General features: G+C 43.4%; 1 protein-coding gene across 3 annotated transcripts in view; it reads right to left on the bottom strand.

Moving 5' to 3' along the window:
• LOC139281171 (ras-related protein Rab-40C) overlaps positions 1-26,658 on the bottom strand; it is a 109,370-nt gene that overhangs the window by 52,289 nt on the left and 30,423 nt on the right. Inside the window, exon 1 of one of the 3 annotated variants that reach the window (XM_070901196.1) lies at positions 18,649-18,756. The exons of the other annotated variants lie outside the window; for them this stretch is intronic. Within the exon in view, the coding sequence (XP_070757297.1) occupies positions 18,649-18,718 (70 nt within the window). The 5' untranslated portion in view covers positions 18,719-18,756. Of the gene's footprint in view, positions 1-18,648; positions 18,757-26,658 lie in introns of those variants that run through there. 3 annotated transcript variants of the gene reach the window in all.

Genomic DNA, 26,658 nt, shown 5'->3' on the forward strand with positions numbered 1-26,658 from the left:
TTATCTGCAGTCTGGTGGGAAACGTGTGCACGCACAATGGTAACAGAAAGTGAATTCCAGGACAACTTTTGGTTTTGAAAATGTTAAAACCATGTAAATATGACACAGTACTTTCAATTCAGCCTGTCCCCCGACAGTCTACCTTTGCTCACTGAAAAAGGCAGCTTTCACACGCAGGCCTGTGTCTCCCATGAACAAATATGTAGTGAACTAAATATAGCTTGCCTCAGGGACAACAATCTATCCCTGTACCACTGGATTATATTGGAAATTGTACAGGATGTCCACTATATACTGCTGATCTCATGTTGAAAAACACCATACCAACAATCCAACACTACAAACTACTAGGAGAAAGAAATATACTCAAAAGTTAAAAAACTGTAGATAAAATAGCAATACAGTACTTAGTGATTATTTTAACTGCTTTCTGAAACCAAGTCACTGCATTTCAGGATACTTATTCTCATTCACAGTCCTATATATTGAATTATTTTATGTGAGCACGCACTTTGCCACCACTGCAGTGACCTGGAAATTGGCTTGATCGAGTTGAACTTGGGCTTCTGCCCTGTTATAGCTGACCCAAGCATTTCTCAAAACAAATAACCTCTCACTAAGCAAGGTTCTTTGAAAAATCTCCAGCTCCTCTTTCAACAGAGCAGGTAAACAAAAGGCACACAAATTTCTGGTAAATAACAGCGAGTTAAATGTCCGCATCATCGTGTGGAAAAAAAACAATGCCGTCGAGGAAGAGATACACCGCGTGTTGCAAATTGCCATAAATTGCTGGAAATTTGCGCTCCCGCTGTTAGCCTTGCAAAAACCGAAGCTCGCAGTCAACTTCCACGAGTGTGAAGAAATTGCTACATATGCGCTGTAAAAACAAATTAAACTTGCTGCAGCAAGTTACAGCTGTTACTTAACAGCATGAGGACTCTGTTAATGGGGTAATGGGTTTCCAACGGCCTTCCACTTTGAAACCAGTTAGCAATTAAATGATCATTCTTCTGCATGTGCCACATAAAGCATGCAACCAGGATGCAAGTTAAATGGATTGGGTTAACTGATTAGTTAAATTGATTTGTTGTGGGAGTAAAGTTGATGCTAAATTCATTTCAGCTTGTCACAATGGTCCCATCATTCACCAAGGTCCCAAATGCCCTGTTGACCTCACCACAATCAACTCGCACTTTCAGCAATCGGTGACGTAAAATGAATTGGAACTGAAGGGTGAGGAAAAATCCAACCCTCAATCCAGCACTCCTTCAAAATGCACATTCTGGGCCATGGTTTTTATTTTATAAAGTAAATTGCATCTTCCAGTCAGAGTGCACAATACTTGGATCAAACGTTTAAAATTCAAAAATAACTGCAACTGTCCAACCATCTAATTGGCTAACTGATCTGATCTATAAAACAGAAAATGCTAGAGAGGAAGGTAGGCTTAACGTTTTAGGTTGATGATCTTTCAGTAGAATCAAGAGATGTTATCAATGAACTGCTTATAACGAGGAACAGAGCCAGGGAAAAGGGGCAGGGAGGAAAAAAGTGTGGTCTGTGATTAAGTAGGGGACAGGAAATGATTAAATGACAGAAGTGATAAAGATGTGACAAAAGGAGGCAATAATGAGAGAAATTCAGTGAAATAAAAGATGTATCCGAAGTCCAAAGGGATTTGTGTAAATAGTTATGGGGGGGGGGGAAGGGGGGGGGAAGGGAGGGAGAAGAAAGCACAAAAAATCTGGCAAAATGGAGAAGGCTCCAGTGGCCTGGGGGTGTGGTGGAAGGAGAACGCAGATGACACCAGGACTGCAGGCCGCCATGTCAGCCTTGCACCGTCCTATATCAGGGTGGTGCAAGCAATTTTATAGGGCTGGAGGAGCAAGACATGAGGGATCTGTAGACAAGGATTTTGAGGGACAGAGATGGAGATGTAGATGGAGATCAGCAAGGACAAAGGCAATAGGCGAGTGAAACTTTGTGCAGAATAGGATGAGCTGGAAGCTTATGGCAGATGGGATGAGAGAATCCAGAGAAGAGGATCCTGGAAAAGTCAAGTCTAGGTGACAGAGGCAAGATTGACAGCATTAGCAGCAGTGGGGAGAGGTAGGGATGAAGTTGGGAGATGGAAGATATTTCAGAGCTGGAAAAAGGTAGATTTATTGATGGACCATATCTGGGGTTAAGCTCAGCATCAAGCAGGACATGAAGGTTATGTACCACCTGTTGAGCTTGAGCTGGCATCTAGGATTGCTGCTAAGACGTGGAGTTTGGAGAGAACCAAATAGGATAGCTTAATCTTGTTAATGTTAAGTTGCAGTAAGTTCTGGCTCAACATGACTCAATGTCAGACATTATAACAAAGGTCATTCAGGGTGTAGAAGTAAATCTGCGTATTGTCAGTATATGTGAAAGCTGACCCCTTGCTTATGGGTAATGTTATAAAATGGCAGCATACAGGTTAGGAATAGGAGGAGACCAGCTGCTGCAGGACAAGAGTTATCTGTATTGGGACAACTCGTGACAGATAGATAGGAAGTGCAATATCCCCACCAACACCTGGGAATCCCTGGCCAAAGACCGCCCTAAGTAGAGGAAGAGCATCCAGGAGGGCGCTGAGCACCTAGAGTCTCGTCGCCGAGAGCATGCAGAAAACAAGCACAGGCAGCGGAAGAAGCGTGCGGCAAACCAGACTCCCCCATCCACCCTTTCCTTCAACAACTGTCAGTCCCACCTGCGAGAGACTGTAATTCCCGTATTGGACTGTGCAGTCACCTGAGAACTCAGAGTGGAAGCAAGTCTTCCTCGATTTCGAGGGACTGCCTATGAGGAGATCTGGAGCCATGTAATTGCAGTGTCAGAGGAGAAGGAAAGGAAGAACCATGTCAAGGAAGACAAGAAGGGATAGACGATATATTGGGGTTAGTCATACAAAATGTAATTAACTTTGGCAAGGTCAGTCTTAATACCGTGAAAGGGACTGAGACCAGACTGCAGGGATTTTAATAGGAAATGGTAGAAGACAAGGTTGACAGTTGGGTGGCAACGACTAATTGCCAAACTCAAAAAAGACAAAGCGGATATGGATTGGAGGTGTCAAAGATAGGAATTTTGTAGGAGTAGGGAGATTATGGCAGGGGGAAACAAAATAGTGCTTGAGGCGAGGGAGCAGCAGACTATGTCAGTGAACACTGGACTGAGGAATGGTAATTCAATGATCATAGAAACATAGAAAATAGGTGCAGCTGTAGGCCATTCGGTCCTTCAAGTCTGCACCACCATTCAATAAGATCATGGCTGATCATTCACCTCAGTACCCCATTCCTGCTTTCTCTCCATACCCCTTGATTCCTTTAGCCGTAAGGGCCATATCTAAATTTCTCTTGAATATATCTAACGAACTGGCATCAACAACTCTCTGCGGTAGAGAATTCCACAGGTTAACAACTCAGTGAAGAAGTTTCTCCTCATCTCGGTCCTAAATGGCTTACCCCTAATCCTTAGACTGTGACCCCTGGTTCTGGACTTCCAACATTGGGAACATTCTTCCTGCATCTAATCTGTACAGTCCTGTCAGAATTTTATACGTTTCTATGACATCCCCTCTCATTCTTCAAAACTCCAGTGAATACAGGTCCAGTCGATCCAGTCTCTCCTCATATGTCGGTCCTGCCATCCTGGGAATCAGTCTGGTGAACCTTCGCTGCACTCCATCAATAGCAAGAACGTCCTTCCTCAAATTAGGAGACCAAAACTGAACACAATATTCCAGGTGAAGCCTCACCAAGGTCCTGTACAACTGCAGTAAGACCTCCCTGCTCCTTTACTCAAATCCCCTAGCTATGAAGGCCAACATGTCATTTTCCTTCTTCACCGCCTGCTGTACCTACATGCCAACTTTCAAATGACTGATGTACCATGACACCCAGGTCTTGTTGCACCTCCCCTTTTCCTAATCTGCTGCCATTCAGATAATATTCTGCCTTCACGTTTTTCCCACCAAAGTGGATAACCTCACATTTATCCACATTATACTGCATCTGCCAACTCACCCAACCTATCCAAGTCACCCTGCAGCCTCTTAGCATCCTCCTCACAGCTCACACCGCCACCCAGCTTCGTGTCATCTGCAAACTTGGAGATATTACAAGCAATTCCTTCATCCAAATCATTGATGTATATTGTAAATAGCTGGGGTCCCAGCACTGAGCCCTGCGGCACCCCACTAGTCACTGCCTGCCATTCTGAAAAGGACCCGTTTATCCCGATTCTCTGCTTCCTGTCTGCCAACCAGTTCTCTATCCACATCAATACATTACTCCCAATACCACGTGCTTTAATTTTGCACACCAATCTGTTGTGTGGGACCTTGTCAAAAGCCTTTTGAAAGTCCAAATACACCACATCCACTAGTTCTCCCTTGTCCACTCTACTAGTTACATCCTCAAAAAATTCCAGAAGATTTGTCAAGCATGATTTCCTTTTCATAAATCCATGCTGACTTGGACCGATCCTGTCACTGCTTTCCAAATGTGCTGCTTTTTCATCCTTAATAATTGATTCCAACATTTTCCCCGCTACTAATGTCAGGCTAACCGGTCTATAATTCCCCATTTTCTCTCTCCCTCCTTTTTAAAAAAAGTGGTGTTACATTAGCTACCCTCCAGTCCATAAGAACTGATCCAGAGTTGATAGGCTGTTGGAAAATGATCACCAATGCATCCACTATTTCTAGGGCCACTTCCTTAAGTACTCTGGGATGCAGACCATCAGGCCCTGGGGATTTATCGGCCTTCAATTTTATCAATTTCCCTAACACAATTTCCTGACTAATAAAGATTTCCTTCAGTTCCTCCTTCTCGCTAGACCCTCGGTCCCCCAGTATTTCCGGAAGGTTATTTGTGTCTTCTTTCGTGAAGACAGAACCAAAGTACTTGTTCAATTGGTCTGCCATTTCTTTGTTCCCGATTATAAATTCACCTGACTCTGACTGCAAGGGACCTATGTTTGTCTTCACTACTCTCTTTCTCTTCACATATCTATAGAAGCTTTTGCAGTCAGTTTTTATATTTCCAGCATGCTTCCTCTCATACTCTATTTTCCCCCTCCTAATTAAACCCTTTGTGCTCCTCTGCTGAATTCTAAATTTCTTAGAAGGGGGAATTAAGGAATTAGGGTGATGATCTCATGAAGGAATTAGGATGGTGGTCTCATGAAGGAAAGTCGTCTGGTGGGGACTAGGGTGGGAATGGGAAAGGGTATAGTGTTGTTAGGTTGGAGTAGCAAGAGGGAGAGAGACAGATAAATAAATACATACCCTCAGTTTTGGAGACAAAGAAATCCATAAGCTCTTCTTAAATGGCATCAGATGTAAGGATATAGGAAACCGGGAAGGAGTGAAAAGGAGGCATAGAAACATAGAAAATAGGTGCACGAGTAGGCCATTCGGCCCTTCGAGCCTGCATCATCATTCAATATGATCATGGCTGATCATGCAACTTCAGTACCCCATTCCTGCTTTCTCTCCATACCCCTTGATCCCTTTAGCCATAAGGGCCACATCTAACTCCCTTTTGAATATATCTAACGAACTGGCCACAACAACTTTCTGGAGTAGAGAATTCCACAGGTTAACAACTCAGTGAAGAAGTTTCTCCTCATCTCGGTCCTATATGGCTTACCAATTATCCTTAGACTGTGACCCCTGGTTCTGGACTTCCCCAGCATTGGGAACATTCTTCCTGCATCTAACCTGTCAATCCTGTTAGAATTGTATATGTTTCTATGAGATCCCCCCTCATTCTTTTAAATTCCAGTGAATATAAGCCTAGTCGATCCAGTCTTTCTTCATACCTCAGACCTGCCATCCCGGGAATCAGTCTGGTGAACCTTTGCTGCACTCCCTCAATAGCAAGAATGTCCTTCCTCAGATTAGGCAGTTAGTAGTGAAGAGTGGCTTTGGATTTCCCTTGCCCTCCAGGTTAGACTTGAAGTAAAAGATTATGTGCAGTCAAACCAGTTGTCGACAGATTAGAGGATGTCCAGATGGACACTATACTAGGGGGAGTGACAGAGATGGTGGATACTTCTGGGTCACATTTAAGTACAGGTAAATTTAAGAGAAGTTCTAACAATCTTTACAAAAAGAGAATGGGCCGAAAATTCCAGCCTTGCTGGGACTGTACGAAGTGCACACGGACCCAGCGAGGCCTCGCAAAAGCCGGTTTTCGGTGCGCAATGCACATGTGCTGAAAACTGGCTTTTCCAATCGGTTCAGATTTCTCTCGACAGATCCTCCGCATCCCCGGGAGAAAAACATTTGCACTGGAGATATTGGGCTATTTTCCCAACTCATGCCCAGTGAATGTCCTTCAAACTTTTACACCTGGTAAAAGCAGACGCATAGCTTACTTTTGCCAGCATACGAGTTTTAAAACATCATAAAAATGAATGATCAAATTTAAGTTTATGTTTAAAAACCCTGGCCATTAAGGCAAGTTTATTTTTAACCCTATTAAAACACAAAATTTCCAAAAAATATATTACTCTATATTTCTGAAACATTTAATTTTAAATATGAGGTGTTTTAAAAAAAATTATTATACGGTGTTTTTTATTTTAGGAGGGTTTTCTCATTGATAGTAATGGGAGTCTGTACAAATGAGGATTCCATTTTTATCAATGAGAATACAGGTTGAACCTCTCTTATCCGGCACCCTCGGGACCTGGCCTGTGCTGGACAAGAGGATTTGCCGGACGACGGGTGGTCACACAGACTCTCGACTTACCCGGTCCTGATGATGCCATTTGTGCCCCTGACCGCCTCTGCCACGCTCCGGCTCCAAAACGCCCGCCACGATTCTTCTCCGTGCTGCTTCTCCGCGTCTCACAAGATGACGTCCTGACCCCCAAGCTGAAATCTCAGGCCTCCCTCTCTCACGTTTCTGGTTTGCCACTGCTGACAACGAAGTGTGCAGACGCCTACTGCGCAGCATTTCAGAGTTAGATTTTTCCACGTTCTGCACATGCGCCGTGCCCCCCCCCCCGGTTGCCAGTTAAAGGAGTACCGGATAAGAGAAGTTCAACCTGTACTACCTAGTGATTGTTGGTCCAGGTCCACGTGACTCCAGCATTCGGAGGCGTTCGTCCGAAGGAAGCCTCCGACCGCAATTTTCCCCTCCAATAAAATTGGAATGTGTGCATGTGAATATGAATATATGAATACAACTTGCGCCTTTAACATAGTAAAACATCAAGAAACTTCACAGGAGAGTTATCAAATAAAATTTGACATCAAGCCACAAAAGGGGATAGTCAGGCAGACGACCAAAAGCTTGGTCAAAGAGGTAGGTTTTAAGTAGCGTCTTAAAAGGAGAGGGGTGTAGAGAGTTTTAGGGAGGGAATTCCAGTGTTTGGGGCCTTGGCAGCTTAACACACGGCCACCAATGGTGGCGCGATTAAAATCAGGGACGCACAAGAGGCCAGAATTGGAGGAGCGCAGAGATCTTCCACAAAACACAAAATATTAATTAAATACAAGTCACAATGTCTGTAACCTGTAACTTCAAAAATCTTAGCAAAACAAAAACAGACATTTCATCCTGGGTTCTTAATTACAGTACTAAGATTAAACAGTTAAAATACATGGTGCTGGAGCTCCAGGTCAAATTGCACAAGTACATTCTAATGCTAATGTTTCCTAGCAAAACAATTTAACTCTGAATGGGTTTACTTAATAATACTTTGTGGCCTTAGAGACACAGATCCACTTTAGCAAGATTATACATCCCACATGTTACAACCGCCACCATCATCATCATCATCAAAGGCAGTCTCTCGGAGTCGAGGATGACTAGTTTCCACTCTAAAAGTGAGTTCCCAGGTGACTGAGGAGTCCAATGCGAGACCTACAGTCTCTATCAAAGGTGGGGCAGACAGTGGTTGAAGGAAAGAGTGGTTGGGGAGCCTGGGTTGACGCAGCTCCTTCTGCCATCTACGCTTGTTTCTGCTTGTTCTCGGCAATGGGACTCGAGGTGCTCAGTGCCCTCCCGCATGCTCTTCCTCCATTTTGGGCGGTCGTGGGTCAGGGATTCCCAGGAGTCGCTGGGGATGTTGCACTTTATCAAGGAGGCTTTGAGGTTGTCCTTGAAGCGTTTCCTCTGCCCACCTGGGGCTTGCTTGTCGTGTTGAAGCTCCACGTAGAACGTTTGCTTTGGGAGTCTCATGTCGGACATACGGACGATATGGCTCGCCCAACGGAGCTGATTGAGCATGGTCAATGCTGAGGCGGTTGGCCTGAGCGTCTATCCTGCCAATGGATTTACAGGATCTTGTGGAGGGCAGCGCTGGTGGTACTACTCCAGCGTTTTGCTGTATATATTTCACATCTCTAAGCCATGTAGGAGGGCAGGTATCACTACTGCCCTGCAGACCATAAGCTAGGTGCTGGATTGGAGGTCCTGGTCTTCAAACACTCTTCCTCAGGCAACCGAAGGCTGCGCTGGCGCACTGAAGACAGTGTTGGACCTCTTCGTCAATGTTTGCTCTTACTGACAGTAGGCTCCTGAGGTATGGAAAATGGTCAGTGTTGTCCAAGGCCTCGTCGTGGATTTTTATAAATCGGGGGGGGGGGGGGGGGGGGGGGGTGCAGTGCTGTGTGGCAGGGTCAGGTTGGTAGAGGACCTTTGTCTTACGGATGTTTAGTGTAAAGCCATGCTCTCGTACGCCTCGGTGAAGGTGTTGACAATGGCTTGGAGTTCGGCCTCCGTGTGTGCGCAGATGCAAGCCTCTCCTGTCCTTGTAAAACATCCAACTTACTGTGAGCAACAATGAATATACTCAATGACTGAACATCCACAGCCCTCGGGGTAGACAATTCCAAAGATTCACTGCCCTTTGCGTCAAGAAATGTCTCTTTATCTCTGCCCTGGAACCCCTAGTTCTAGACTCCCCAGCCAGGGGAAACATCTTCCAAATATCTACCCTGTCACACCCCTTCAGAGTTTTATACGTTTCAATGAAATTAGCTCTCATTCTTCTAAAAACTCTAGGGAATATAGGCCTAGTCTACTAAATCTCTCATTAGGTTAATCCTCCTACAGTATTTTAGGTGACGTCTCATCAGGGCCCTATATAATTGCAGTAAGACTTCTTTACTTTTTACTCATTCTATCCGGCCTGCTGGATGGGACAGAAATAGAACGTGAGCCAGAGTTCGAGCTGCACATTCGTCTATCCACTCTCTGATCCGAACTGCAGCCAGAGAAAAAAAAAAATCAGATATACTTCATTCAAATTAGTAATTTGCAAAAGCGATTCTCCCTGGCCCGATCTTAAAATGATCAGTTGTGAGATTTTGGGCCCCAATGGTGGACGTCCATACCCAGAATGCACTGTGTACTTGAATATGCCCTATCTATTTTTAGAGTGGGGTCATGGCTGCTTACCTCCATAACTCTATTACTAAAGATGCGCTGCATCTTTCCTCTCCCGGTATGCAGAGTACGACAGTGAGGGAATTTTCATCTGGCAGCAAGTGGGACGGCATTAGAAATCTTTGCAGAGGGGCAAAAGGATGACAGATAGGAAATTGATGCTGACACAGGCTCGAGAGAGGGTACCGTTCTATTTCACAGCACTGATTTACAGAGACCAGAACTTTTACCTGATTCATTTCACAGCAGTATCAAATAAATGTTGTGTATGTAAGATAGCATCCAACGATCATCTGAATTTACGTTTATGCAAAATTTATGTTTATGCAATGTTCCCGCGGTCCCTTTAAATTTGCTACGCAGCCAGTCACTATGCAGCTGCACATGTGCAGTATCCCTTCCAGCGACAGGAGTTAGGGAACGGTCTGCGCAGGACCATGTGATTGTTGCGCGACCGTGCATGCACATGTCTTGGTGGGCAGCTGTCAACAGCTCACTAAAACTTGTTAAGTGGCCCTCCAGCCCAAGTAATTGTCCACCCTTCATATAGGGCTCAAAATTGCCCAGGAGTTGCTCAGTTTTATTTGGAGCAACTTCATTTTTCTGGAGTACCTCTATCTTAAAAATCCCCATTTTGCACATTCAATTTGCGCCAGTGTAAGTGAGTTAGTGTTATGTCTTTGGATGCTCTGATGATGATTCCACAAGGCAATGTGTTGTACTTGAATTGTAGTGACCCTAGTCCTTTATTAATAACTTCAGAGTGAGGATCACACCTGGTGGCCTGCCGTTTACACTAGGCCAGGCACACCTGAATAGGTAACTTACAAGTCTCCCACTGCTGTGCCCTCTGGGTGGCACACCTTGTGATGGCTACTGTTAGTACTATGTAGGATACATGACATCACTCTCCCCCAAGCCTTTAGTGCAAACCACCTCTGCATTGACTGTGCTCTATCTGGTTGACCCCTGGTGGTTGCTATATGTGTGTGTCCCTGACACCTCTCTCTCTCTCTCTCTCTCTCTCTCTCTCTGCTCACACCCAGCCGTTCAGAAAGACAAGTTTGCATTACATTTGTGATACAGTTGTGAGACAAGTACGTTAGACTGATGAGATACATTATTGATGCGTACTGGGGATCGATGATCGGTGCTTAAGGGCAAACTAGTTCTAGAACTGCTGGATGGTGTCCAGGCAGTCTGGTGGCAGCGCAGTGCCCAGTGCAGGCAGTGGGAACCCAGTTGGCTCAAGTTGCCTGCTCTTGGAGCTGTTGCCGTGATTCCTATTGATTCCGTGATCCCTGTCCTTTCTTTGTGATCTGGGTCGCTGCTGCTCCGAGGAGCTGTCGTCTAGCAGTGCACAGGGAACTGCTGAGTCGCTAGCCTGGGCATTGTTTGGTTTGGGATCCTGGCTGTCCCCTTTGGGAGGACTGTTGCGGGTGACCTTTCGTTTCCGGGTATGGCCTTGGTGGCGGTGGGGTCTGTGCCTGAGCACAGTTTGCTCTTTCAGGCTCGTGGAGGTTGGTGCCATCGGGTGCCTGAGAGGTGGAGCCGATCAGGGGCAGGGTATCGATACCGGTGCCCTCCCGAGATCACTTGCTCTGCAGCTCGTGTGTATCGGCTGCTTGTGGCCACACTCCATGGTGCATAACTCTGGTCCAAAGGGCGCAGGCTACAGCATTGGATAGCTCACTGGACCTGTGTGCTCCCGATGGGTGTTTGCCTGCTGCGTGCAGTTGAAATCTTCCATCGCACAACTTTTCAGTACTTATTGTGAATACACTGTAGCTCCGATCGCGCGACTTTTCCTTGCTAGTTGCACGTACACAATTCTGATCGTCAGTTACACATTTTATCTTTAACTCACATTTGCTATTCCATTGCTCGACTGTGTGGAACTGTCCCTTTAATTGTGGTGGGTTGCAGGCCTCCTTTAAGAGAGCCTTGCTTTCTTTACCCCAATCCTCTTCTCCGTTTGGCGCCACGTGTTGCTCCAGCAGCGCTGCACCTCGTGCTCTGGCCGCTGCCATCTTTTTCTTCAGCACATCACCTTGTGGTTTGGGCGCCATCTTTCCTCCATCCACGATGTCGACTGCAGTGATCCTCTTTTTCTGCCTCCGAAGCTGGTAAGTCGCCTCTGGATCCGATTTTGTTTTTCCGGAGTCCTGCCACTGGAGCTTGGAAGATGCGCTCGGATCGTTCCAGCTGGATCATCTCCACGCAGTCATGCTGGCGGTCTGTGCCTCGGGTGCTATGCTGGTCTGCTCTCTGGTGCCAGATCCAACCTCAGGTGAGGGCTTGCTTTGCCTCTGGGCGCAGGAGGGGTGAAGTCTTCCCACTTCCAATGGATCTTCTCCATCCACCTTCTTCAGAGTAGCGTTGGTCCATCACCTGCAACAATCCACAGAGGTAACTTGTTCACCGCGCCATCATCCGCACTACGAACGACTGGGATAAGTTAATCAGTGTAGGTGCGAAGCTTTGTCTGAACTGGGACCAACTTGGGTCGTTCAGCCAGATTGTCCCATAGCCTCTCAAAGGCTTCTTGATTAATTACTGACTGGCTTGCCCCCGTGTCCACTTCCATGAAGACTGGAATGCCATCTATCTCGACTTCCATCCTCAATGGGGAACACAGAGTGGTGCAGGTAAACATGCGATATACCTCGTCGTGGGGCTGAGCTGCCTCTCTGCCTATCATTTCATAATCCGTGCTGGATTCATGGCCATCTGCAGACTCTTCATAGACACAGTGAGTCATATTTCTCTTACACATTCGCTGGAGGTGGCCCTTTGTGCTGCAGCCTTTGTATACATAGTCTTTAAAACGGCACTGGTGAGCCCTGTGATTCCCTCCACAACGCCGGCATGGGGCTAGTCGGTTCGCCCTCCTCGTCGGACTCGATGTTAAGGGATTCGGGGGGACTGTTCTCTCTCCCCAGAGAAGGTTCACGTTCTACAATCCTGCATCTAAAAAGGTGCCACTCTGTGCACAGTACTTGCCGGGTTTGAGTCCTGAAGCAGAGTCATCTGCCTAGAACCGCAGGTCAAGGTCATGAATGCCTGGCTCACAGAGATGGCCTTCTGCAGTCTGACTGTGGTATCCGCCGACAGTAGCTTATGAAGAAGGCCCTCATGGCCGATACCAATGACAAAAATGTCCCGCAGCACTTTGGTGAGGTGGTCGCCGAAATCACACGGTGCCGCCAGCCTCCTGAGGTCTGCAGCGTATTTCGTGATTTCCTGGCCTTCGGGCTGTCGAACCGGTGCCTAGCTGTGAGGATGCTCTCCTTGGGCTAGAGTTATTCATGGATCAGTGTTACGAGCCCCTCGTAAGTCTTGGTTGTTGTCTTCGCTGGTGCCAGCAAGTCCCTGACGAGGCCATAAATGGTGGGCCCACAACTGGTTACCAGAATAGCTCTGCGCTTGCCAACCAGTGTGGCCAGGTTGTCTCCTACCAGATCGTTTGCTGTGACAAAATGGTCAAGCCTCTCCACAAAGGCGTCTCAATCATCACCATCGGCAAACTGCTGCAACGTGCCAAGGGTAGCCATTTTCGCATGAAAGTCCATAATCTCGTCGCCAATTGTTATGTCTTTGGATGCGCTGATAATGACTCCACGAGGCATTGTACTTGAACTGCAGTGACCGTAGTCTTTTATTGATAACTCCAGCGTGAGGATCACACCTGGTAACATAGAAACATAGAAAATAGGTGCAGGAGAAGGCCATTCGGCCCTTCGAGCCTGCACCACCATTCAATAAGATCATGGCTGATCATTCCCTCAGTACCCCTTTCCTGCTTTCTCTTCATACCCCTTGATCCTCTTAGCCGTAAGGGCCATATCTAACTCCCTCTTGAATATATCCAATGAACTGGCATCAACAACTCTTTGCGGCAGGGAATTCCACAGGTTAACAACTCTGAGTGAAGAAGTTTCTCCTCATCTCAGTCCTAAATGACCTACCTCTTATCCTAGGACTATGTCCCCTGGTTCTGGACTTCCCCAACATCGGGAACATTCTTCCTGGATCTAACCTGTCCAGTCCCGTCAGAATCTTACATATTTCTATGAGATCCCATCTCATCGTTCTAAACTCCAGTGAATAAAGGCCCAGTTGATCCAGTCTCTCCTCATATGACAGTCCAGCCATCCTGGGAATCAGTCTGGTGAACCTTCGCTGCACACCCTCAATAGCAAGAATGTCCTTCCTCAGATTAGGAGACCAAAACTGAACACAATATTCCAGGTGAGGCCTCAGTAACACCCTGTACAACTGCAGTAAGACCTCCCTGCTCCTATACTCAAATCCCCTAGCTATGAAGGCCAACATGCCATTTGCCTTCACCATCTGCTGTACCTCCATGCCAACTTTCAATGACTGATGAAGCATGACACCCAGGTCTCGTTGCACCTCCCCTTTTCATAATCTGTCATCATTCAGATAATATTCTGCCTTCATGTTTTTGCCCCCAAAATGGAGAACCTCACATTTATCCACATTATACTGCATCTGCTATGCATTTGCCCACTCACCTAACTTGTCCAAGTCATCCTGCAGCCTCTTAACATCCTCCTCACAGCTCACACCGCCACCCAGTTTAGTGTCATCTGCAAACTTGGAGATATTACACTCAATTCCTTCATCCAAATCATTGATGTATATTGTAAAGAGCTGGGGTCCGAGCACTGAGCCCTGCGGCACTCCACTAGTGCCATTCTGAAAAGGACCCGTTTATCCCGACTCTCTGCCTCCTATCTGCCAACCAGTTCTCTATCCACGTCAGTACATTACCCCCAATACCATGCACTTTGATTTTGCACACCAATCTCTTGTGCGGGACCTTGGTCAAAAGCCTTCTGAAAGTCCAAATACACCACATCCACTGGTTCTCCCTTGTCCACTCTGCTAGTTACATCCTCAAAAAATTCAAGATTCGTCAAGCATGATTTCCCTTTCATAAATCCATGCTGACTTGGATCGATCCTGTCACTGCTTTCCAAATGCGCTGCTATTTCATCCTTAATGATTAATGGGGAAAATGTTGGAATCATTGATGTCAGGCTAACCGGTCTATAATTACCCGTTTTCTCTCTCCCTCCTTTTTTTGGCCTGCCTCATAGGTAACCTACAAGTCTCCCACTGCTGTGCCCTCTGGTGGCACACCTTGTGATAGTACCAACATTAGCCATATAGGATACATGACAGTTAGGATTTTTTTTTTTGTTAAGTTTAGTTTTTTTCCCCCCAAAAGGAGGCATTACCAGCCACCTATGCCCATTTTGGCCATTTAGGCTGCTTTGGACAGCTAATAGTTACTCCAAATAAACTTAGGCCAGTGTATGTGGTCACAGACAACCCTTGGAGAGAGTTAAGAATTCAGCGCAGGTAGGTGTATCAGAGGCCAGCAGAACTTAATGACTTGACTAAAGACTGTGAATAGGATCAAACAGCTATACAGGACATCATGTGACAAACTTCGCAAAGTTAATTTACTATACAACAGAAGCATTCATGGAAGCTTAAACTACAAAAATAACAGTAAAGGGGCAAAACATATTTACATAATTTTTTCAAAATATCCAAATAAAAAAAATAGAAGTACTTGCTGCTCGTAATTCTTATGTTCTCCCAGCTGCCTAAGCTCACCCACCATCAGCCCGCCCCTTACAAACAATCCTACCTCCCAGGGTCAGGGATCAGGACAGCACCTGGGGTCAGAGATTGGACACGTCTGGGGATCAGATCTTACCTAGAGGTCGAGGATTGGAACCCCCTACCCCCTTGGGGTCGGCAATCAAACCCATCCTGCAGTTTGGAATTCCCCCCCCCCCTCCCCCCCAGTTTGGGCCCCGCACGAACCTGCTTGTTGTGGCCTTCTAGCCCAGGAAGGCAGCGGGCCGGCCTGTGTGGAAGGCACTCGGCCTGGGATAGGGGCGGGACACATCAGGTCCCATGCTGCAGCACACAGAGGCTGGGGGCAGGAGCTACTGCGTATGCGGAGAGCTTCCAGCACTGTTTCTGGCACAGGGCCCAAGCTCCTCCGCCCACCCCCCCCCCACCCAATCAACTGGCCACGCCCCAAGCCCCGGGAGAGGCAATAGTGGCCAGAATTGGAGGACATTTTTTCAGCATTCTTTCCAGCCCACAAAGTTGGCGCATCTCTGCTGAGGGTGCTGAAAAAAGGGATGGGCCGATTTTGAGCCCCTCGATTGTAAATAGCTGAGGAGTAAGCACTGATCCTTGCATCCCCTACTAGTTGCAGCCTGCCAACCAGAAAATGACCCAATTATTTCAAGTCTGTTTTATGTCCGTTAACCAACCCTGAATTCATGCCAATACATTATCCCCAATCCTCAAGTGTGTGTACAGGCAATAACCTCGTGTGGAACCTTATCAAATGCTTTTTGAAAATCAAAAAAACACTACCTGCACTGGTTCCCCCTTATCTACCCCGCTAGTTACAACCTCAAGAAACTTTCATAAATCCATACTGACTCTGCCCAAATCACATGATTTAAGTGCCCTGTTACCATGTCCCCAATAACAGATTCTAGCATTTGCCTGACTACTGATGTCAGGTCCATCGATCCTCGTTTTCGCTCTCCCTCTTTTCTTGAATAGCGGGGTTACATTGGTTACCTTCCAATCTGCAGGGAACGTTTTAGAATCTAGGGAATTCTGAAAAATCAAAAACCAATGCATCCACCATCTCTGTAGCTACCTCTTTTAAAACCCTAAGATGTTCGTCATCAGGTCCACAAGATTTGTCAGCTTTTAGTCCCATTAATTTCTCCAGTACTATTTCTTTACTAATACGAATTTCTTTAGTTCCTTATTCTCATTAGACTCTTGGTTCCCCATTATTTCCAGAATGCTTTTTGTGTCTTCTTCCGTGTAGATAGATACAAAGTATTTGTTTAATGTCTCTGCCATTTGCTCCCCATTACAATTTCTCCTGTCTCTGCCGGTAAGGGACCTACGTTAACTTTTGCTAATCGCTTCCTTTTTTGTTACATACCTGTAGAAGCTTTTACAATCTGTTTTGATGTCTCTTGCTAGTTTATTCTAGGCATAGTGTCATTTCCAAATTTGCATGCACTAAATGTACCAAAAATTTCAGTATGCTTTAATCCACATTTTGATAAATTTGTCTAGTTTTGTTTTATTAAGATTCAATGATAGAGTGGCATATATATGGCATATGGCTAAAGAGAGTAAATTACCACAACATTTTACCACAGTGTAAGCCATAGAACTTTAATGAAAGTAAGAGTTTTCTTCCTGTTTCAAATAGGGAAAAATTTCAGCAATCAACTTCCCTTGGCGGAACTTCAACTGGATAGCAGCGCCCAGCTGGCAGGCTCTTTGACCTGTACATCAGCCATAATGCAGAAGGTTGGTTCTAGCTACTAATTATATTGATCCTTTGGAGGACTTTGAATATTTTATGTCAATTCCCTCTCATGTCAGACACAGGAATGGTTTCAATTTCTGGCAATTCAGATGAATTCATTGCACATTTAAATGGCTGAACCATCAAGGGAGCTTTGTTCTAAAATGAGTTCAGATTGTATGCGTGAAAAGGCCAGCAGGTAACAGCAGCAAACAAGACTGTGAAGGAGCTTGACTTTACATCAAAAAGGTCACCCACTATAATTTACCATTCATTTGCCAGTTTCAGTTGCCTGCTTTTCATTGCCTGTACCACGTGAGGCAGCTAAGTGGAGTTACTTGTAGTCATCTCCCATGTAGCATCCAGAGATTCCATCAAAAACTACTGAAAAGAATAGGTTTTAGCTTGTTTGGAAGCAGTTTATGCATTGTGCAAGTCAAGTATTGAAGCCAAAACCACTTGGCACTGCTACTAAACTTGTAGTGTAAATGCATCAAGGGTTGAGAATAAATGCCAAAAAAAAATCACTGATTATATTTTATAAAATATATTTAGGTGAACTTTCTAGTTGCTTCTTATAATAAATACACACAACTTTTTTTTAAAAAAACGATTAATTTGCTAGTCTTTGAGATCTGCCCTCAGCTATCCTTTGGATTCATTCCTGTTACGCATGCTGAGGTCAATAAAGGCACTGCATGCACAAACCAAAAAGCTTTCTCTGGGGAAGTTCCTTTCTCCACGAACACATAACAATCTGTTTTAGTAGAGCTACTAATGGCACCATACTCTCCAAGAAAAAGCAAGGTCTATACAAGAGAGATTCTGAACAGCCCAACTCCCTGGAGTGCACTGCTCTTTGTATAGTTTTACTGTCCTTATTAAAAGGCCTCTATAGCTCACAGTATGTCCATAATTAATTCATAGTGTAGAATTGCAGATAAATTCTCTCCCTATGACTGGAATGGTTGACCTGAAAGCTGTAGCTAATCTTAATAAAATTGAGTTGCTATATAAAGAATCAGGATTTTACTATTTGCACAATACTTCTGCACCTCACCTGTTTTTGTGTACCCAATCTAAATGTTAAAAATGCAAAATGAGATCTTCGGCAATTAAAATTCTCCCGTTAAACATTATGTAAGGCTTCTGTTTATTTTGCTGCAAATTTACAAAACTGGTTGATTATTCAAGCTAAATGGAAGCATTGCTTCACCATTCACCGTGTCAAAGCCAGAAGTGGAATTTATTTTTTGGCCTGATTCTTGAACAAATGATCTATTTAACTGGCATCTTTCACATTGCAAAATTTGTAGTTTATGCTAATTGGAAAGAGAGACTTAAAAAACCAACTAATAGCAAAATTTGAAACAAAAAAAAAACAAGCAGTAATATTTTTTGAAACCGTCAAGATCAAGTAATTGCATGGAGATCAAGGAAAACAATTTAGAACTTCTGGGATTCAGTGATTTGATCAGCAACATTTAGCTTTATCTTTTTCCATTTCAAAGTGCATGATTAAAAACTCTACACTTTCTCCACTGCTACATTCCAGAAAGATGCAGTGAACAATATTGAATTATTAATCCTTTTTTTTAAAAAATCATTCAATACCACAGGGAGAGTGCAATTTAGAACAAAAGCAACGCATCAAAGACTTGTAATGCCATCTATGGTAAGCAATTTAAAAGCAGATTTATACACATTCATATAGGTCAATATAGCACTCTTAAATTTGTAGATTAAATACATAATTAATAACTATACAAGTACAATAGTTTCTTGATGCATTAAAACACAGATTTCAATTACCTTTCTCCCCCAAAGCCTCCAGTAAAAGTCCTGCATTCTGACAGAATGGATGATCAAGATTTATCTCCATGTTTTCTATCAATACAATCCTTTGTTCAGCTTACAGGGGCAGTTCAAGTGTAATTTCCATACAAGAACCGGATCTAGTTTGCTTTTTTCTATTGAGCTGGACACTTGTGTCAAGAACTGCTGGTTGCCATTTGCAAGAAAGCCCACATGCAAACACCATAATCAAAGAACTCAACCATCGATCTTTCAACCCTTGATGTGGTGCACTTATGTAGAACCATGCCTCCAGCCAAGCTGTTCCAGTACAGCTACACCCTATGTAACCTTTAAAAACATAAGGGGGGGAAAAAAATATAGAAATTGAGACTAATGAATTTTGTTTGAATACTGATATTCAGTGGTATATTTGCTACCAAAGGCAACTGTTGCTTCATATCTGCTTATGCCTCTGAATATTGAAACCACGATAAACAAAGCAAATATCAAGCAGACCGAGAAACTGGTTGCGAGAGAAACTCTAAAAAGCAAATTGGGATTTTATCTTTTAGGGACTGCGGAGAAATAAGATATGAAGACTATCCAACTTACAGTAACTTGGGTATTACTTGCTTAAAAAAATGCTTACTGGCTGATCAGAAATGTAATCCTGTACCAAACACAGAAACTCATTGCTCACATGCAAGTTCTTTTCCGCCACCTCCAGCGTGATGTCGCCACCAAACACATCTTCCCCTTCGCTCCCCTTTCAGCATTCCAAAGGGTCCGTTCCATCCGTGACATTATGGTCCACTCTTTCTTCATCCACAACATCGGCTTCCATTTGCCCAATACCTTCCCATGCAAACACAGGAGATGCAACACCTCCTCCCTTCTCACTATCCAGGGCCCAAACACTCCTTTCTGGATGAAATAGCAATTTATTTGTACTTCTAACTTAGTATATACTGCTTATGACTTCTCTATTTTGGGGAGACCAGACACAGATTGGGTGATCGCTTTGCTAAACACCTCCATTCAGTCCAGTCGCTTGCCATTTTAATTCTCCATCCTACTCTGACCATGGCCTCCTACATTGAGTCAATGAAGCTCGAGGAACAGCACCTCATCTTTCTATTTGGCACTTTTGGGTCTGAAACTCGAGTGTAACAACTTTAGACCTTAACTGCCGCTTCCATTTACTCAGACAGCAGGTTCTGGTAATGAAGGATGGCTGCACTAGAGCCGCTGGAAGTGGAGATGGTGTGGGCTGGTGTTGAGTGGTCTGCATCCCTAGGAATCTACCCAATTTTCTCCTCCACATTCCGAGCCACAGGAGCCTTTTCCTCTTTGCTAGATTTTCCATACTTGCCTCCACCATTGCCATTACCATTTACACCCTCTGGACCCATCTTTTGTTTCTTTTCTTGTTCCATTATTACCCCCTTTTGCCTTACACCATCATTCCTTTTGTCATTTAATAACTCCTGCCTTCCATCCGATCACATACCTTCCCCTCTGTTCTTTCCTGCCCATTTTTCTCCCACTCGATATGTGCTTAAGCTGTAAATTTCCAATACTTTCCAGTTCTGATGAAAGATCATCACCTCGAAATGATAACTCTGTTCACAGACACTGCCTGGCCACCGAAGTGTTTCCAGCGTTTTTTTGTTTTTATATGCAAGATTACTAGGTTTGTATTGGAGGATTATAAGTCTATACCTGTATAAACCTAGATATTCAGCACAACTTACATTTGACAGGTGCTAATAGATCAGCCAAACAATAAGGAGCAAATATCAGTGGTAAATTTGTTCCGAGAACTGGTAACAAAGATTATTCCATCTACTGGTGCCTCTGATGATCTGCACAGAATAAGAGAAATCCTGCAAGATTAATCTCATTGTATTTTTTGTTCTCCCCGAGCTGAAGGTCAAATCAACTGAAACAGACTACTTACCTTGTACACAAATCACAACACGGTTGCTCATGTGGTGCCTGACAAATCAGATGCATCAGCTGTGTTCTGCCACAATATTGATTACTCCGGCATTTACAACATTCACCTGTCCTTTCATTACCATCACATTCATTTATCAAGTGTCAACGGCAGGCAACACCAAGTCAAAACTCAATATATTTTCACCCACACAAAAATCATTTTTGCTTCATGTACATGTGGAGATAATTTTCTGTATGATAGACAATGCCCAAACTGTTTCTGCAATAGAATAGTAACCCCATGATCAAGAAAATTTGTAAAGCTCTATACGCACAGCTGCTGCATAAATATCAACCCTACTTCCCTCTCCCTCATTAGCTGGCGTTATAATCCAGATTATTGCAAAATTATACATTCCTGTTAACTGAAATTGCTCAAGAGTTGTGCAGTTAACATTTGGGGGAAGTGCCACAGCATCAACATCCAAAATCTTATTTAATTAAGTTTTCCTGAATTTTAAAAAGAAATGAAGCAGATGTCAATTTTACCCCAGAGAATTTAGCATAAATACACTAATCATTTCCTGGATGTTCTCTTTGGCATGTCTTATTCACATAAAATCAGGGCGATAAGCAGCTGGTCATTTTAGCAACACATTGGTGATGCAACTAATAGACCATATTTTACTTTCGTCCTTAAACCACGGGGAGTAATTTATAGTAGTGATTTTACTTAAAATTATACCATGAGATATTTGCACCAGGGGATTTAGAATCTAGATCGTAAGTACAATGCAAACATCTAGGGGATGAAATTGGTTATCGGCAGCCCGCTTTACACCCTGCACGACTTTCTTTTCCAGTGACTTCAATGGAATAAAAACAGATGGGGTGTAAAACGGGCTGCTGATTCACTGTCGTCCGTTTCCCACTACGACTGAAGACTAATTTCACACTTCCCCTCGAGTTTTCTAAGCACCATTAAAATTGGTGGTGTTTAGTTTGCTTTCTCTTCCAGTAACTGACTTATAAATGCCAGAAGATATCCAAGAATCATAGAATGATACAGCACAGATGGAGGTCAATCGGCCCATTGTGCCTGTGTCTATAGTGGTCGAACAGTTTATTGTAAGTACTTGGAATCTCAGCACATCTACAATTTACAAGACCGCAAGCTCAAAACTGAATAGGAGGTTGGGAGAATGCCTTTTAAGATGTCAGACCAGTCCATTTCAGCAGTCCTCCCAAACCCACGATCTCTACCACCTAGTAGGACAAGCGCATGGGAACACCTTCCCCTCCAAGTCGCACATCACCCGGACTTGGAAATATATTGCCGTTCCTTCATAGCCACTGGGTCAAAATCCTAGAACTCCCTCCCTAACATCACTATGGGAGTATCTTCACCATGCGGATTACAGCGGTTCAAGAAGGCGGTTCACCACCATCTTCGTGGGCAATTAGGGATGGACAAAAATGCTGGTCTTGCCAGCGACACCTACATCCCAGGAATATCTAGCTTTCTATCAACACTACTTTGAGAATTGGAAAAAACAATTATATGTGCCCAATTTATACAAATGACAAGCCCAACAAACTTCAGGGTATTGTTGGTACTTGTATAGCAATTTCAGCACAAAGTCCATTTCATCCAACTCAAGCAGCTGCCTTTTCCAAATACTGTACAGGTATTAGCCATATTGCAAACACACTGATGCAGATTGTGAAAATCTATTCTCACTGTCCAATTTTTCACCAGAAAACATACTTTTTAAAGTTTTTAAAAGTTGAAAGTAATTCTCAGACATTTTTAAGCACCAGATAATAGGAGGATCTTTTTCACGGCAATACACTTGTGTAATGCACAGCTGCAGCAATAAAACAAAACAACTGTATAACTAGTTTGATGAAAATATATAAAAGGGTCAAGTTTTGGCCTGAGTTGTTCCTATTTTTTTTGAGCAACTAGTTTAGAATGGAGTATCTTAGAAATTGCAATTCTCGGCCTTTAGTTTGCTCCAGTTCTAGTGAGTTAGAACAGTTTCATTTTAGAACAATTTTTTTTCCCCAAAAGGGGGCGTGTCTGGCCACTTACACCTGTTTTGCAAGTTTAGGCAGCAAAAACTTACTCCATTCTAAGTTAGTTTGGAGTAAGTGTCGATTTTTGTACAAACAGAAAAACCTTGCCTACACTTAGAAAATCAGGCGTAGAGAACGAGAGATGGGGCGGGGGAAGGAGGGGGGTTTACAAACATTAAACATTATTTGTAAAAGTGAAGAGCCATCATCAATAATAAATGATCAATAAATAAACCAATAAATCAATCCAAATAAATAAAAAAAATGTAAAAAAAAATTTAAAATCATTTAATAAAAAAATATTTCTACTCACCTATTGCAGCACCAGGGAGAAGAGGGGGGTGGTGGGGGGGGGAGGAGACGAGAGGAAGATGGGGGTGGGAGAAAGAGAGATGACGAAGAAGCAGTCCCGCATGCAGCCAATGCCAGGCTGCCGATGTCTCTTCGGGCGGGGCCCGCCCCAGCGAGAGGCCGGGCAGGTGGGCCCCGCCGCTGAGATAAGATGCGCAGGCCACTCAGCCAGGGATAGGGGCGATGTCCTTCGGCCTGGAATAGGGTAGTCGCCCCGGAGACAGAACACCGGCAGCTACTGCACACGCGCACAGCTGCCGGCACGGTTTTCGGCGCAGGGCTGTAGCTCCGCCCCCAGCAGCTCGTGTTGCGCAACACCGAGGTGGAATTGGGCCTATAGCTATCTGAGAATCGCAAGGTAAGTTTTCGGCGCAAATTTTGTTCTATAAATTAGGCGGGCCTCTCTGATGTGCGCCGTTCTAGTGGGCGGCCGAAACTTGACCCCAAAGAGAGTGGATTTCCAGCAAGTACTGAAGCATGATCGTCCAGCAACAGAGGCAAAACTGGGTAAGCAATTGGAATCAGCAATGCCATGAAGCCAATGCAAATTGGGTTCTAATAATTTAACAAAACAAAAACAATGATGATGTATGTTGTCGGGCAAAAATGATAAACGAGACAAGCAGGACAAGTTGAGAAGGCGGTTTAAAAAAAGTATACGGAAACCATGGCTTTGTAAACAGAGACAGATTACAAAAGCAAGGAATTTATGCTAAACCTTTATAAAATCACTGGTTAGGCTTCAACTGGATTAGTATCCCCAATTCTGGACAGTACACTTTAGGATGGATGTTAAAGTCTTGGAAAGGGGGCAGAGATTAGTTAACAGAATACTACCTGTAATGAGGGACGTCAGTTGTGTGGAGACACTAGAAAAGCTGGGATTCTCCTTGGAGCACAGATGGTTAAGGGGCGATTTAATAGATGTTCAAAATTATAAGGGGTTTTGATAGAGTAAAGGATAAACTGTTTCCATTGGACAGAGTCAGTATGCAGATACGCAGTGAATTATGATCTGGAATGCACTCCCTGAAAGGGTGATGGAACCAGATGGAATTGGGTATATATTTGAAAAGCAAAAATTTGCAGGGCTATGGGGAAAGAGCTGGGTAGAGGAACTAACTGTATCGCTCTTTCAAAAGAGCTGACATAGGCCCAATAGGCAGAATTGTCCCTTCCTATGCTGCAAGATTCTATGTTTCTAACTGTGCTCCTGCTGCAAAAATAACACATCTATCCAACACTTAGCATGTTTAACATATTTCCATTTATAAACTGACCATCCAATATTTCAGTAAATAGCACATTTGTAACTCAGACTGCAGTTTCTCACTCAGTATTCTATTTTTTTTAAATCACCAACAGCTTTTGCAGGATACTGTTGAGATGGACACACCATGGTACAAACATTTCAGATAACTGTTAGTGAAAGGGTGGATTTCAGACATTCGCAAGTTGCGATATATCAGTCATGTATCTGACCATTTACATTGTTCACTCACTGCTTAAACCACTTGACACGTATCGAAGGCCACTGATTTGTCTTGATTTTTCTTCAAATTGCAAAGCAGGGGATTAAAGCATGCTGGGAGCACAGGAAGGGGGAAAGAGATAGTTGCCTTTGTGGAAAATAAGTGCACAATCTACTTGCTGCACTACCAGTTGAAACATGTACAATTTTGAAGACATTAATAAAAGTCACTAGTCATACAGACATTATAGGGCACAATAAGAGAACCAGTATTTTAATACAACTAAGGTGCTAAAATATATGCCCCATTGTAGAAAATCCCAGTAAAATCTGTCATGTTGAGAGAGAGAGAGAGAGAGAGAGAGAGAGAGCGCGAGGTGTGATAAAAGCTGTGCACGATGATTAGTAATCTAGCAACTGACAACAGCAGAGATTTGTGCAGCAATACAGAACAATATTTTTCCAACAATCCCATATTAAATGAGCAAGCTTAACAAACGAGCAGTTGAACCATATAAACCTGGAAAGCCTATACAAGGACAAGGATGGAAGGGAGGGAAGAAAATTGATCGAATAATATCTTTGATATATATTTATGTTACATAAATTACAAGCAGGATACATAATTTCTCCTATACATTATAGCAGATATCTGTAGAAGTATTCTTAAAGCCAATTTTATTTGCACATGAAATCACTATAATAATCTGTTTTCTTAATTCCAATTAAGACACAAAATGGAGGTATTCCCACTTGAACAATGCCAAAACAGAGAGCTACTGAAGTCCATTTCCACAACAACATTTCATAAGTCACAACTTCACCAACAAAGACCCTATATGGGGAGCTAGCAAAACATAGATATTTAATGGAAGCTAAAACCAAGTATAGAGAGTTGGAGGGCAAAGGATAACTGGAACAGGACACAGAGGTGCAATTCACTCCCAATTTTAAAATTATACATTCAGTCTTGACTTTTATATTTCCATTATACATTCCTGTCTCATTTACGACAGGTTTACATTGACAGTTTCGGTCATGCTGTAATTATATCCCTTCCCCAGGGGTACTGTAACATCACCACCAGGAGTGGTGGGGAAGAGAACTTGATTACATGACAGGTTTACACATGCAGTTTCCAATATCAATTTGGACATAGAAAGAACAAACGCATTTATAAATAGTGCCTTTCATTTCCTCAGCTCCACAACCAAAGAAGTACTTTTGAAGTATAGTTACTTGTAATATAGGCAAACACGATGGTCAACTTGCACAAAATAAAGAGCCACAAACAGTAATGAGATAAATCATCAAATAATCTTATCATCAAAGTGACGTTTGTTGCAAGATAAATGTTGGCCAGGACACTGGGACACCCTGCTCTTCTTTGAATATAGCCGTTGGATCTCTTGTGTCCACCTGAGCAGACACAAGACTCAGTTTAATATCTTATCTGAAACACGTGTCTCCAACAATGCAATACTCCTTCAGAACTGAACTGAAAGGTCAGCCTACATTATATGCTCAGGTTATTAGGAGCGAATCTTGAATACACAACCTTCTGACTCGCAGTTGAGAATGCTGCCACTGAGCCAAGATTAACATTGAACATAGGAATTTATAAATGGGGAAAATGGACTGGAAGTGTGTGCAGCTTTTTAATATATTACTAGTCAATTTCCTGTGACATTGCACATGGGAAGTCAGACAATATGCTGTTTGATGATGGCACAAGGGAGAATATTGTTGCAATATAGAAAATAATAGAAAAACTTTACTGGGATAATAGTAGTACATCAGGTTTTTGCACATTTGTAGGTTTCATTAAAGAAAAATGTGAAATAAATAAATTGCATAGTAAATTTAATAGACATATGTACAATATATATGTAAAATAAACATGATTTTTTTTCTACAATGTGTATAAAGTAACAGAATTTTATGTGTGTGTCAATTTCAGTTGCTTTCGATGCAAGTGTGAAATTGGATGTTATGGCTGCAGTGCTAGGTCGTAATGTGATGAGGCAACATGGATTTATGAAAGGGAAATAGTGTTTGACAAAATCGGTTAGAGTTTTTTTTGAAGTGATAACTAGTAGGATGGATAAGGAGGAACCAGTGGATATAGTGTATTTTCATTTTCAAAAAACATTCGATAAAGTGCCACACGAGGTTATTACACA

Source organism: Pristiophorus japonicus, chromosome 15 (genome assembly GCF_044704955.1).
Source record: "Pristiophorus japonicus isolate sPriJap1 chromosome 15, sPriJap1.hap1, whole genome shotgun sequence".
Taxonomy (NCBI): Eukaryota; Metazoa; Chordata; class Chondrichthyes; family Pristiophoridae; genus Pristiophorus; species Pristiophorus japonicus.